Below are 14,621 nucleotides of genomic sequence, written 5' to 3' on the forward strand. Positions count from 1 at the left end.
TGTTTGGTGTAAATACCGGTTCCGAGGGGGTGTCACAGCTTTCCAAGGCAACCTGTTCCAGTGCTGGAGTATCCTTACAATTAGAAGGGATTTCTGAGTTCTAAATACCCCTTACAGCAAGTCGATGCAACTACATGTTGTCCTACTTTCAGTGGGATTGAATAACCACTTTTTCATAGCAATTCATGTTTAACTTAGTGAATTTTCTTATGTTCCATGTCCCTCTCTCAGTTTCCTTTTCATGTCAATATAAAAATGTTAAACTACTTTTTGTTTTGAAATCTTATATCATTTTGTCACACATCTCTGTATTTCTCTCATTTATTTATGCCATTTTGAGGTGCTGTCTTCCAGCCTGCATGAGGTACTTTAGCTGAGGTCATACCACCATCAAATAAAGCTCAGTAATTATTTTCTATATCTTGCATATAGCACTGTTGTTATTCAATCCCTTCTTTGTGACAGTATTGGAGTAGGACTCTAATTTATGTGTCCTTTCAGTTTGACAGCATATTATTGATAATAATACATTAAGCATAGTTTTTCAACCAGTCAGGCACTACTTCATGTTATTTTCACGTAGATCATATTTCCCTGAGTTGCACATGAGTATTCAAGTAGGAATATGTGAAAAGACTTATTAAAGTCACAACATATCTCAAAGTCAACTCGTATCTCACATCTACTTCTTCTGCCTATACATTAAGTCAGTTACCCTGTCACAGAAAGGATTAGATTGGCTTTACATGATTTATTCTTGACAAATGCATAATGGCTATTCTTATCTGTTGTTGCTTGCAAACTGATTGTTTAATAATTTGATCTCGTGTTCTTTGGACATTGAAATTTGGCTGAATGATCTCTATTATTATTTCCTTGTTCTTTGTTTTTCAAATTTAGATACTATCTTTGCCCTACTCCACTTTTCCGTTACCTAGCCTGTCCTCCCTGAATTTTCAAATACACTTATAAAAAGTTCAGAGGTTGCTTTTGCCAATTCATAGAGTAAGTGTCCTCAGGGACTGCTAACTTCGTCTCCTCAAACTTATTCTAGACATATTAAGCCTACTGTTTCTACCTCCTTGTTAATATGACTGCCAGGCATCTGCTTGCATCCCTTTTTTGAAAACTGAAGCAAAAAAGGCATCAGACACTTCAGTCTTTTCTGTGCCATCTGTTACGAGTTTTCTTTCCACATTGAGTAACAGACCTACATTTTCCTCTCTGACTTGTAGCATATGAAACATTTATTTTTGTCTCAGTCCCTGAATAGTTGCGTCTCACTTTTTCGGTGGGTTTGTCCCTTATTTTTTCTTTTCTGTTGGAAGTGTTGGTGCTTCCATTTCTGTATGAGACTTTTTTTTTTGGTTTTTGGGTCTTCACGAAACTTTTGGTATGGCTGTATTTGTCCATTTTTGACTTATCTTTCCTCCATATGATGGTACTGTGCCTGTAATATCATCTGGTTTAGACACTGCTGTACACATTAGCCTTTCCTTCTTTATTTTCCCCTTTAAAATTTTTGCCTGCATTACTTGCTGGTTACCTAACTTTGTTGCCGTATGCTGTATGAGAAATAGCCTGTACTGCTCTCCACTGTTTTCTCCCATTGCTCTCTTCTAAAAGAGAAGGTTGTCATTTGCCTTGCCTGAAAAATTTGTTCTCTGGAATCCATCTGATGTACCTTCAGAAGTCTACATTGTAAATGTCCACAGCTGAGGCTCCCTGTGTAGTTCACAGAAAGAAACGGGCAGTCTAAACGTGGAGTTCATTATATATTTATATAAAATTGATTCCTTAGGATGCGAAGAATGTCTGCATGTGTGCATAGGCACACACAGATATAAATTTGAATATGTGCACACACACGTGAATGTATTGCCCTCTTTCTTTCTGATTTTTTTCTTCCCTAAACAGTTCCAAAACTTCAGTATTCTGTGTTCTCCTGAATCAGCTTCCTATTTCTTCTTGGTGAGCTTTTCCCCAGTGTTTCAGGTCAGAAGTTATTGATAAGTGGGTTTCAGCACCAGAAACAGCTTAAGAAATTAATTCCTGTCCTCCTGTGTCCCCACATATTTGTTTCTACCTCCTCGCTGCAAAAATCCTGGTGGTGCTGACACAACTGCTTCTGTCTCTATGCTTATCCGTGTTTAGCAAATCTTCAACAGCTGTGCCTCCCCCTAACACAGTAACACTCCTAAACCAGAGGGATTTACATGTCGCATAATGCACAACTGGAATCTGCAAATTGCAAGTGAGCGAGAGACAGAGGTTCCCTAAATTATATTGTGTGGTCAGCTCTGTACATTATTCCTTTTACTCCACTTTTACGTCCTTCTTTTTCCCAAGTTCTCTATGGGGCCTAACATCCTTCTGACAAAAGGTTGTGGCATTCTGTCTGCATTTCTTTATGTAGCAGTTTAACTGCCTAAAGGAATTGCTTTTGGTTTTGAGCTCTGCAAAGCGTTTTCCTGCCCCAGAGAAAGAATTCTGTGCAGCACAGCCAGCTCCCTGCTGGCCCAGAGGGCACAAGGCTGGCACTTAGAAATGAGTCTGTCTTAGTCTTGGTAATGCTGAAAACCAACTCTGAACTGTATAATAACAATTAATTGGTATTTAATGATGAATTAGCCTTTATATTTTGTTTAACAGTGCTTTAGACATCCTAGAAGAAATCAATCTATCAACAGGACGTAAAAACAACTTTAGTGAAGCTGCTCTAGAAAAGCTACTTGATAACAATCTTTCCCAAAAGTACAGCCAGATGGGATATTTATCATCTAGTAATGTCATTACTGATGGATTCTATGATTGTGGTCAGGTAAGCTACTTCAAATAAATCACTCAGAGTAAATTTTTCTTCTTGATTTAGAAAAAGTGAGAGTACTATAGCAAAAGCCAGAATCTGGCTACGTAAAACAATTTGTTTTCCTGACCTGAAGTCTTCCAGCTTTTATACTAGTTTCTTTTCATTATCTTTCTTCATGGATGAAGTCCGATCATCCTCACGCTATCCCCCAGTTGCAATCTTCTTCCCAATCCTATGTAAACTGTGCAGACCTTGTTCCTTACCAGACTCTTTCTCAGACGTTAGTTCTTCTGGCCTCTTTCCATAATGCTAACCTGACACTGAGTGACCCATTGACTTTTTGCTTGATTATTTTTACATAAAGAAGTAGAGAATTCATATTTTCACCTTGGTCATGGTCCTTTCTCTCACAAAGCAGCATTTATATATAAAGACTGACTCCGGTGTCACTTGTTAGTGCTTTGTTCAGTTTGAAACCAAGAAGGAGTTTTCAAAATGTCCAAATGAATTAGAAATACCAGTCTTACTGAAAATCAATGAAATTCCTGCTCCTAAAGCACTTGGTTGCTTTTGAAAATTCCGTCCTATATTGTAAAGCTTTCAGAGGCAGGAACATTTCCATATTCCAGAACTGTTTGGAATTACATAGTAACAGTAGCTAAAAGTTAAATTATTTATAAAAAATCCTTTCTAAGATAACCGGTGAAGAAAATGCAAATGGAGAAGAAAACAATTTCACATATTTTTAGTGATTTTGTAAGTTCTCATGTAAGTCTTATGTTAAAGATTAGGAATTTTAAAGTACTCTTCAGGTATCTTTAAAATGTTTTTTTTTCTCTTCATCTTTAACTGAACAGAGCACCTTATCTTTTTTTGCTAATTTTCCTGTAGATAAAACCTGGAGTGAAATTTTTATCTTTGGAGGAACTGAGTATGCAAGAACTTACTGATCGTCGGGCCATAATCCTCGTTAATGCTAAACTACAAGAAGAAGAGTGAGTCGTGTTTGATCTATTAGTATTCATTGCAATAGCTCATCTTTTCCATCGTTTCCACTGTTTCCAGTACAAGCTATATAGTGTGTGTATATATATATGTACACACATATATAAAATAGAGAGATCTGTTTTAATCTGTCACAATGCTTCCTGTCCTAGAAGGCAAGAGGTTTGTATTTTATAAAATAGAAATTTGGAAAATAACTTTTTTTTTTCTTCTAGACAGAAAAGATTTATTCAGTTGAGTTACTTTTTTTAATTTATCCGTTAAAACTCATTCATTTAACACCCTTTGATTCCTGATGATGGGACACCCGATGTTCTATTTCTTATAACAAAGCTTGTCATCTGCCATAATAATTATCTCATCTAAGCTGAACGTCGACATGCGACAATGAAACCTATGATTTGATGATCTTCTTGTACAGACAAATGCATGAAATTTTAAGCACAGCATCCCAGGAGGCAGGACAAAGCCCAGCATCAAGCTTCCAGGCTTGATAAAGAACCTGTGTCCATTTCTTCTGTGTTTAAGTAGAAGCCAGCCTAACAAATCTTCTTAGATTTGAATGCAGGAAGTTGGTATTGGGCTTGTTTAACTGGGAGTCATTTCCTGTAAACAGTCTCACAGATCAAAGAATGCTCTACTAAAATTTTGCAAGTCCAAAACCTTCTTCTCTGTCAACACATCACATATTTGGTTTGCAGTATCATTAGCTTCCCTTTTAAGCTTGTATATGACACCATAAAGATGTCTGAGAATATCTACGACAAGTTAAACTTCCATACTCTTTGCTGATCCCTAGCATTGTCTTTATCAGGTTTTATTTCTTTGACTTTGATGCAGCTTCTTGTCTTTGCATCTTGGCAGCAGTCTTACTCCTGAGTTACTCCTGTGTCCATCATTTGGTATTCCACACTTCATTTTTGATCCCCGTATCAATAACCATTTTATTAGTGCTTATGTTATTTCTTCCACTTTCATACTTCTTATGAATATATTTACTGTCCTTTAAAATCCATTTTCATACCTTAACTTGCAAATACTAACTGAGCAAATAATGTGCAAAAATATCTTGTTCCATTTCAGTTTTTTGGTAGAGGAGAAGGCACAAGATTCATCTTATGAACAGACTATTGTGTCACTTTCTATTTCAAGGAAAGGCAGTAAAGAAAAAGTAAGGTACGATTTTAAGATTTAGTCGTTGTCGAAGTTCTCTTCTTACTCTAACATTAGAAATAGAATTCTGACTGAAAATAGTGATAGACAGTTTCCGAAGAGAGTAAAATTACAGTGTTAATTTTGGGTTTGGAGTCTTTCTTTCACTTCCTAATTGCATTAATCTTCCTTTGTCTATCTTACTAATTATTCATCCTCCCTCCCCATGTTGTATTTGAACATCTCTCATTTATTTAGCAGCTTTTCCTTTCAATATCCCTTGGAGGCAGTGAAATGCTGTTATTTTACAGCTTCACAACCAAGACATGGGGAAATTACTGTAGAAGTTCTTTCTCTGTTTAGAACCTAGGCCCATGAAAAGTTCCTATGCTGCCTACATGTATCCTTATTTCTAGATTATTCTTCCAGTGAAATTCCTTAGATGGCTAAAAGCTGAGAAGAGTGTTCTCAGAACTGTCCCAGTTCTGAGAGCAACAAGCCTAAAAACGTCGCACTCTTTCAGGGCTCCCTCTAGTCCATACAATTCACTGGGTACTGTCCTGCAGTCCTTTCCATGAAACTGATCCGGTGGGCTCGTCTGCTCATACCAAATAGATCAGAACCTCTAACTTTGTTTTGGGAAATTAGTTTCCCTCTTTTACACAAGGAGGATTTGACCATGCCACTCCTACCTGCAGATAGCTGGTCACAAGATATTTGGCTGATTTCTTAGACTGTTTCTATATTTTTGTGTCTATATGTATGTATCTGTGCTCGAGAGATGAAATCTGCAGTAAGAAAGTCAAAAGAAAATTGGAACTTGCTTTGTTATCTCAGTAGTTCAGTGGTATCTCCAGTGGAGGAAAAGCAGGAGTTATCTGGACAACCGTGTTCCCTCAGCAAAAGCAGCACTAGAGAAAAAGGCTTAAGGTATCACACTTTGAATTATATATATATTCAGTTTGTTTAGAACTGACATGCAAATTGTTGGCAGATAATAGATACTGACTGTGAAGGGTTGAGGTTCTGACTTAAATCAGGACCCGAATTGTGAGATTAGTTTATGCGATAGTTATTGACTTCCAAGGCAGACATTTACATTTGAGTGGTTATTTGGACTGCAAGCACTTCTGAAATTCACTTTAAATCATTTCATAGTAGATACCTGAAATGGATCATATGAATTGCATTGTGGAAGGTTCCTGTTTCGGGATGCAAAAGAAAAGATACTGCATCTTCAGTGTCTTACAAGGGCTGTTCTGGCTGCTGCTCACTTAGCAGGTTCTCCTGATGCCCACAATGCTCTGGTCACAACCCACTGTGCCAGTTTGCTCAAAGTTAGCAGGAGGCAAGGGGTGGGGTTTGGTCTCTTCTGCCAAGCAGCAAGTGATAGGACAAGAAAAAATGGCATCAAGTTGCTCCAGGGGAGGTTTAGATTGGATATTAGCTAAAATTTCTTCACCAAAAGGGTTGTTAAACATTAGAACAGACTGCCCAGGGAAGTGGCAGAGTCACCATACTTCCAGATATGTAGGCGTGGTGCTCAGGGACATGGTTTGGTGGTAGACCTGGCATTGCTAGGGTAGTGGTTGAACTCAATGATCTTAAAGGTCTTTTCCAACCTAAATGATTCTACAATTCTGTACTGAGCCGCAGCTATGTTTCCTCTGCACCAGTGGGCGATTCCTTTGGAGTCGTAGACTGTTTTGCATGGTCTCAAGCAGCTTTGCAGAGCTTAGAGACCTGTTCTGACAGAAGAACATGTTTTGTTTATTACAGTGTGAGATGAGGATACCCTTGCATAGTTGCTTTTTAATGTAATTTATGTCTGTTACACAGTAAATAACTGCTCGGTTAGCAACCATATCTCTTCTGGAAGGCAAAAATTTTCTTTAGGACAAACAAATACCTGGCTCATTTTCCCATAGTAAACTTGCAGGGACTTCTCTCTTCAAGTATAAAATAATTGCTTTTGAATGTCATGATCAAGCTGTATGATTTATAACCCCATTGTCATTCATTTTGAGTCCATAATTCATACCTCAGTATTATTATTAATTTGTGAGATATATGGGAGTTACTTGAAGGTCAGTAGCTGACTCCAAGTCTCAAACATACTTAGTCTTTTCCCTATATGTTTTTTTTTCCTTTGATCATGTGCTTCCGTTCATCATTATTTTGCAAAGTACTGCTGAACACAGTTTAAAGCCATTGTTTTGAAAAAGCTATACTGCTTTATGTAAACCGTAGTTGAAATCTAAGAGAAAGGGCAGTTGTAATTGTCTGCTGGAAGTGTTTGAATTAGATGCAGTGGAAGTGCCTAGTCCATAGTTTGACATATATTTGCATAGCCAGATAGCAACATTTCTGATCACGCAGTTGCCTGTCTGATGTACGTATTGACTGAGCTAAAAGATGATATTTAATGTAGACTGATAAATGTGGATTTATTCCATGTTATGTTCTAGTGCAGCATTTGAGGAAGTACTTCCCAAAGCTCATGTACTCCTTTCCTAAAGACAGCTAAGGCATTAAGCTATGCAAAAAAAGGAAGGAAAATAGGTGTCATGGCTGTCTTTTGGTGGTTGGATGCCATATCTGCTGCCTCTTCCTCACACTGACTGACTGACTGACTCATTGGACTTTTGTGCTGAAGTTGCAACAGGAAGCAGAAATAGCTTGGAGACTATTAACTGCCCTGAGTTCTCCTTTGTAATATTCCTCTGCATTTGCAGCAAGTAAGACAGCAGTAAGACAGCTTTGGGAAAGGGGAGTGATTTTTTTCCCGATGTCATAATTCCCACTGGTAAATAAAATGGGGATAAAAAAAGATAGTAGACATCTACTGTAATGGTTACTGGTTATTTTATAGCACTGACCTGTAAGCCAGCACCTCCGTAGTTCCTCATGAGATAAGTATTAGACAGCCATGATGAGCTGAAGCGCTGAGGATTAAGGTAGAGACAGGTGTGAAAGGCAATCTTAACACAGCCATTCCACCAAGGAACAAAGCAAATCACTGTTTGAACCCTTCCCTCTGAAGTGTTTTCTTCCTGAAAACTGGAAAGGACAGTAAGAGTGGTTCAAGAGCCATTTGAGTAGATAGGAATGGGGAAAAAATTCTTCTGATATAGCACTGAAATGTGGTGGTGCATTTTTCATAGGGAGATGAAAGTTATGTGGGGGTAGAATAGAAGAGCAGGGGACAAAGAGAGAAAACAATCAAGGAACAGGAATTATTCGCTAATAATCCATATAATTCCATTATATCTACCATTTGTAGAAGCTGTCATTTCAAAAACCTGCTAAGTCAGACACCAGTGAGTCAGGGGAAATTCAGGTTTTTTTAGACAGAGTATTCTTCACCGTAATATGTAAGTGGAGAAGTAGGTAGCTGTTTAATCTAGCATTAAAGGCTTCCCTGGCTATAGTTAGATAGAATCAAATTAGATAAAAAAAAATCTGTTTGTCTGCTTTTTTCAAGTATAATGTAATTAATAACCAGAATGGTTTAGTTAAGAGGATGGTGGATTTTCTATAATTTTAAGATTAAATCTTAATTGGTTATTCTTCTAAAATAATGTGCTTTATGAAACCTATGAAAAGGGCTTTTTTTGTGAATATGGTAAATCTCAATAGGTAAAAGAAAAGTTTGCAAAGTATTCAGAAGACAAATTGCTTGAATTAGACTACTGATAATGATATGCCCTTCTGCATTTCCAGTGCCTTCTGTCTGAAGAGTGCTGTTCACTGTAAAACTTAAAGGATATATGAAGAGCGTACAATAATGACAGTGTGCCCTGCAGCCATGTACTCTAGTGGTCCTTTTTTTTTTTTAAACTTTCAAGAATTCCAGTATTATTATGGATTTTAAACAATAAGCCAGAACTGTTAAACAAAGGAAAGAAACTTTGTCATATTTCGCAGTAGAATTATTCAGGACCTATACTGAAAAAAGATACAAAACACAAGTTCCTTGTATTCCCGCAGATGAAAAATCCTAAACTATCTGATTGTATAGATCTTAATGATACTTCTGGTAAGATACTGATTTTATAGTTATTGCATAACTTGTGAAATGCTGACTATTCATTCTAAGGAGAATGAGCATTTCATTTATACTTCTGCTAGGTGCTTATGATGCCTATTCAGGATGACAGACATCTTTCAGATCCTGAGCACTACTGAAATATGTAGCACAAACAATGAAAAAAATCAGCAAACACACAAGGCTTCTTGTAAAATCTTCATCTGACAACCCACGTTGTGGTTTGCATAATGCTTGAAGTACCTGGACTTGCAACTAGAGAGACTACTGCTTGGCATGACCTGTTAAGCTTTCAGCCTCTTGTTACCATTTATTCCTTCATGTGAAGTCCAGATTTCTATCAAGTGAAAACTCATTGGAGTTCATGATTTTCAGTTCATATCCATCTGGAGCCAAAGCACAACTGTCTGAAAATGTTTCTGATGTGTATGTTGCTAAGTGTCTCCCGTCCTAGATTATCCATATATGGGAAAGGCATATCAGAGTCATAGTCAAAAATAAAATGAGAATTTTCAGCAATATTAATAAGGAGCTAGTGGCATTTGGTTCCTAACCACCTCCTGAGAGCATGTTTCACAACTGTTCTCTACAGCTTTGTAAATTTTGGAGTATTTATTATCAAGAGAAAAGATTTCTCCCACCCCCCCTCAAATGAGTTTATCTAAGATGGCCTGCTGAAGAGCTACTATATCTGAATTTGCACTTTTGAGATCACAGTATTCTAAATAAGTGTATGTTGTTTTCTATATATAAGAAAAGGGAAGGGGAAAAAAGAAGAGGAAAAAGCAGAAGAAGTTATTCAGATTACATCTATGGTCCAGGATGAAAAAAATCTAGAAAATTCACATTGGCCACCTCCACCTGACCTCATTTTACTGGATTACATTAATGATGCTTCCAGAACAATTCTGCCACTAACTACTACCCGGGAACAGGTTGTGGCTCTTGCACAGTAAGTACCAAATTACATTTCCATAAATAATGTGACTCATTAGTTTCACTGACTACTCAGCCTGGGCACCAATCACTGTCATCTTCAAGTATTGCTTTCATCTTCTCCTTAGTTTAACCTTTACTATCTTAGCAGTTTCCTGGCTACCTCCTGAATCTGGGGACTTTGGCATCAGATCCCACTGCATCTCACAAAATTTGTTTCTTCTACTAACTCTTGTTTTAGTGAAGTGGTCTAATGTCATCTGAGGAATGACTTTTCTGTTGACTGCAAAATTTGACAGGACAGATACTCGTCCTTAACTCTCCAGCTGTGTATAAATCATGCTGCCTTCCTCAAGGTGGAATCCATAAAACGCTCTTTCAAATCCGCTCTTCAAACACACCAGTGAAATACTTGCAGGCACACAAACCAGCGACACAATCACGGGAAATCAAGTAGGCTGTTTTCCGTGGGGATTTTTATGTCTATGTTCCATTTCGAGCGGCCGCCTGAATAGCGTGTGTTGAATGGGAAGGGGAGGAGGAGGCAGCTGCGGCAGCCTGGCAGCTTGAGCAGAGCTCCCGCTGCGCTCGCCGGGGAGGCAGCCGAACACGCGATGGTGGTGCTGCCTGGCTCCTTTGAAGCTAACGCTGCACATCTTTGTGCGCAGGCGGAGTGGTGTGCACGCAGGCTCAGGAAACTTTGCTCTCTTCTCTGAGGGCTGGCTGTGGGCACAAGCAGCACAAGTGGCTGCCTGGAGCCTCCCACTTCTTTGGGTTTGCCCAGCTTGAAGAGTCCAGGTTTAGCCTGCTCGGTGATAACTGAGAGCCCTCTGTAACACGGTGGCTGAGGACACCGTGAGGAACAAAGATCTTTACATACAGGGGCCATGCATGGGGAGATGAAGGGGGAGGTGTGAGGACTTAGAGATGAGAGCTTGATCCCATGTGTACACAGTCACCCAAAAGACATGCTTTTGGCAGTGTTTGCACAGATTGTAGGATCTGATCTTCAGATTCTTTGACTGAGACATCCTTTTGATGGATAAATACACACTTCTCACTCCCCAAATATTGGGTTCAATATAAAAAAAAAGCAAATGTGGAAATTGAAGTGCTCTTTATGGGTATAGTCGCTTTCTTATGTTGAGATCATCATCTGTGACTTTGTTTTTGTCATATATGTTCTTATGCCTTTATTACTATTTCAAAAAAATGGTAGGGCTGTGGATTGTAACATGTAGCACATGTAACCCGTTAGCTATAAAGATAAATAGAGTAGCTTCTGAAGTTTTTCTGCAGTAATTACACTGTTACTGATGATTTTCTCCAAGGACTAGACTTGTCCAGAATCTCTGATGACCACTGTTGCACCTTGGTTTAGGTCTGTGACAAACGTGAATGAACTGAGTTATGGTTTTCTGTATTTAACAGCAAGTATTCTTTAAAATTACAGTTATTGTATTAAAAATAAAAAGCAAACTAGCAAAAGTATTAAAGTCTTGTACATAATTCACTTATTGCTTGTATACATTTCATTTTGCTATGTTTTTGTGATAAATACAAGGGGAATTATAGATCTTAATTGATCCCAGCATTCATTGGAACAGGTTTGTTGCAGACAAGATGGGTGGCCCGACTGAAAGAAACAAACTACATGACTTCAGCTGGGAACTTCACATAAGTGAAATAGAATTTGAACTGAAATGCAATGTTGTGCCTATTGGGAAAGTCAAAAAAGGGACGTTCTACCACAGAGCTTTACTTTTCAAGGTACATTAATATTTATTTTACAACATAACTTCTTGATGTTAAATGGCTATTATAAACTACAGTATACTTGCGTAAGTATAATATAATATTTATATTCATGTAAAATCTCTTGTATACACTTAAGTAATTTTTCACTGGTGAAGTTGATTTCCCAGTGAATGAAAGCCAGCATCGCTTCTTTCTGTAAACATTCTTGTTGTCATTAAATTGTCTTAAGTGATATCAGCAGGGTACTTGATAAATGGCAAGAAGCCAAAATATTTGATCGGGAGTCAAAACATTTTACATTTTCTGTAAACTGTAAAATATTGAATTATGCAGCTTCCTTTTTTTTTCCCCCCATGTTCAAATGTAAACTTGCTGGGACAATTTTTATTTGGTATCTATCCAGCATTCTATAACAGCTTTATGTTCTCGTTTCTTAGACTGGGAAGATTCGCTTCTCCCTTCACATGAAGGTGTACTGGTGCAGCCTGCTTGTCTGTCCCATCCTTGCTCCTTGGCAGTTGGGTAGCTGGACTTTGCTCCTTCTTGGATAGAAAGGAGAAGAGAAGCAGGGGCCTGGCACATTAAGTGAGAAGGACCTAGGAAACAGTACATACGAGAAAGAGTAAAATCCTAAATCTATGGTGTCTGTAGGAAAAGTTCCCAGCATATTTTACAGAGTTCTGAGGGTATGAATTAATAGAGCTGAAGCAGCACCAATGTTTGCTTACCCTCCACTGTCCTAAGAAGCCTTTGTAGGGGTGGATCGTCTCTCCTCAAGCCACAGCAGTGTAAGCAGTGGATATCCTTGTCCATTTTTAACAAGTTAAAAATATTCCAGGATTTCATTCCTTCACAGCGGATCATTCTGAGAAAGCAGATATGTAGCTGGAAACCATTATAGGTCTGTCAGTGATGGTGCAGTACAGAGGAAAGGCAAGTGTTTCATCTAGCAGACGCCTCGCGTTTCATTGCTTCCCACGTTTGCAGGGCTGAAAAGCAAGGACCGGGCTTTGGAGCGAAGCAGCAGTCGTAAACTTACACTGATAAAACTTGCATTTTTACGCTTCATATTTCATACTACCTATATGTGTGCAACGTACCTACACCTCATTGCTTGAATAGACAGTTCTTCAAAATGTTATTCAGAAATAAGTCTTCCAGCTAGAAAAAAACATTGCTGGGTACTGTGGGTGTTGCACTTCATTTGAGATCTGAAGGACTGGCTGATAAATGAAGGTATCAGTGTCTGAAAAGAGTTAAAATGAATATTTTTCATGTTGTGCATAGAACATGGTAGAAATAACATTTAAAAGCCTGAACTTTCTAAGCAGGACCAATAATAAAGAATTTTAGTTTGGAACACTTTAGAGATTTACAAAATCTGTTTCAGGAAAGCTCTTTGCCTTTCGAATGTTTGTTTTGTTTTTAAACATCTCTCAGCCTTGCTGTATATCACAGAAGCCACATGTATTAACTGTGATTAACTCGTTTTTCTTCCCTTTTTAGGTGCTAGCAGACAGAATTGGTATTGGCTGCAGTTTAGTTCGTGGCGACTATAACAGAGCTTGGAATGAAGTTAAATTGGTTGATGACTCTTCTCAAGGAATAAGCGGGCTTCTGCTTCCTCCTCAAGAATACGTTGTAGATCTAATGTTTGAGCCAGGCTTTTTGATGAAACAGGGAAGTGCAGAGGCAGATCAGTACAAACGTATTTAATAATCTCAACAAATTTCACCAAAGTAACTATTTTAAAGATGTTTATGATACTAATATTTATGAAACATAAGGGATTTCAGGTCCAGCTATGAAAAATAAATGTATCTGGTATGTTCTCCTACGCATTTAATTAAACATATTTTAGGTGTCCAGCTTCAATGCTTAGAAATTTAGTTAGTTTTTTGCAAAACTACATTTTAAAATTTGGTAGATTGAGAATATTTGCTATGTGTTAACATTATAATGCTTATTAAATAAGTTTAATTTCCAAAATACAGTATATACTTTATTTTCTCATGTTTCTTCAATGCTTATGCACATTTGTAGGAATTATATGTCCACGAAGCAAGAAAATGTGACATCTGGTGAAATAACAAGTCAGATAAAACCAACTGGACCGTTTTTTTTGTGTGAAATAACCCAAGACCTGAGAATTAGAAAAACTAGAATAACAGTATACTTTCAGCCTCTGTAGAAAATAAATATCTCATTTATATTTCATGGAACTTCGTAGAGCTAATAATTACAGATAATAACATATCCTACATGAAAGTAAATGCTGTTTGTCTTGACACAAGGAAGACAGATGATTTATAAGTTATTGCTTGCAGTCTCCCTTTAAATTATTTAGTTTTCACTTGAAGGTAAACTGGACTCTGAGCAGCAGCAGTTTTAGGCAAGGAATTTGTATTTCTTGCAGCCTTGGGTAGCATGGTATTGCTGAAGTGCAGTGGTGCGTCTAAGAAGGGTAAAACACTGGAACACTCTAGTACTAAACGCTTTCTGGTGAAGCTGTCAGGAATGTACTGGAATATTTCAGGGAGCATCACTATCAAGGGAGTTTACTGTGGAAAACTGAGAAAAAGTCCTGTACGTGCAAAACTGGAAGACCAGAATGCCAACAACAAGGCATTTACTTCCTGCCTACCAAAAATATGATAAAAAAACATGGGATCTGTGTTCCTTGAGCTTTTTTATGTTTGTATGAGCGCAGTCACTTGTATCGTCTGCGTAGGTTTGAGGAGGTTTGTATGTGTTGTATTCATTACTGCTTGTGAGCATGACCCCATCACTGCCCCTCCTTTCTCCTCTGACATGCAGCATAATTTTCTGGTAACCCTTTGGGGAACATTTCATCTCTTTGTTGTAAATTCACTTGTTTGGCCTCATGTTCATTTTTTTGCCTTATGTTCAGCA

The 14,621-nt window shown here is 37.9% G+C and overlaps 1 protein-coding gene across 1 annotated transcript in view; it reads left to right on the forward strand.

Annotated features, from left to right (window-relative positions):
* ARMC3 (armadillo repeat containing 3) overlaps positions 1-13,424 on the forward strand; it is a 48,758-nt gene extending 35,334 nt beyond the window's left edge. The window contains exons 12-18 of the mRNA XM_009879392.1: positions 2,653-2,821; positions 3,701-3,804; positions 4,898-4,990; positions 5,807-5,896; positions 9,769-9,966; positions 11,558-11,720; positions 13,215-13,424. Of these exons, the coding sequence (XP_009877694.1) occupies positions 2,653-2,821; positions 3,701-3,804; positions 4,898-4,990; positions 5,807-5,896; positions 9,769-9,966; positions 11,558-11,720; positions 13,215-13,424 (1,027 nt within the window). The remainder of the gene's footprint in view (positions 1-2,652; positions 2,822-3,700; positions 3,805-4,897; positions 4,991-5,806; positions 5,897-9,768; positions 9,967-11,557; positions 11,721-13,214) is intronic.
* Positions 13,425-14,621: the final 1,197 nt, after the last annotated feature.

Source organism: Apaloderma vittatum, unplaced genomic scaffold (assembly GCF_000703405.1).
Source record: "Apaloderma vittatum isolate BGI_N311 unplaced genomic scaffold, ASM70340v1 scaffold15792, whole genome shotgun sequence".
Taxonomy (NCBI): domain Eukaryota; kingdom Metazoa; phylum Chordata; class Aves; order Trogoniformes; family Trogonidae; genus Apaloderma; species Apaloderma vittatum.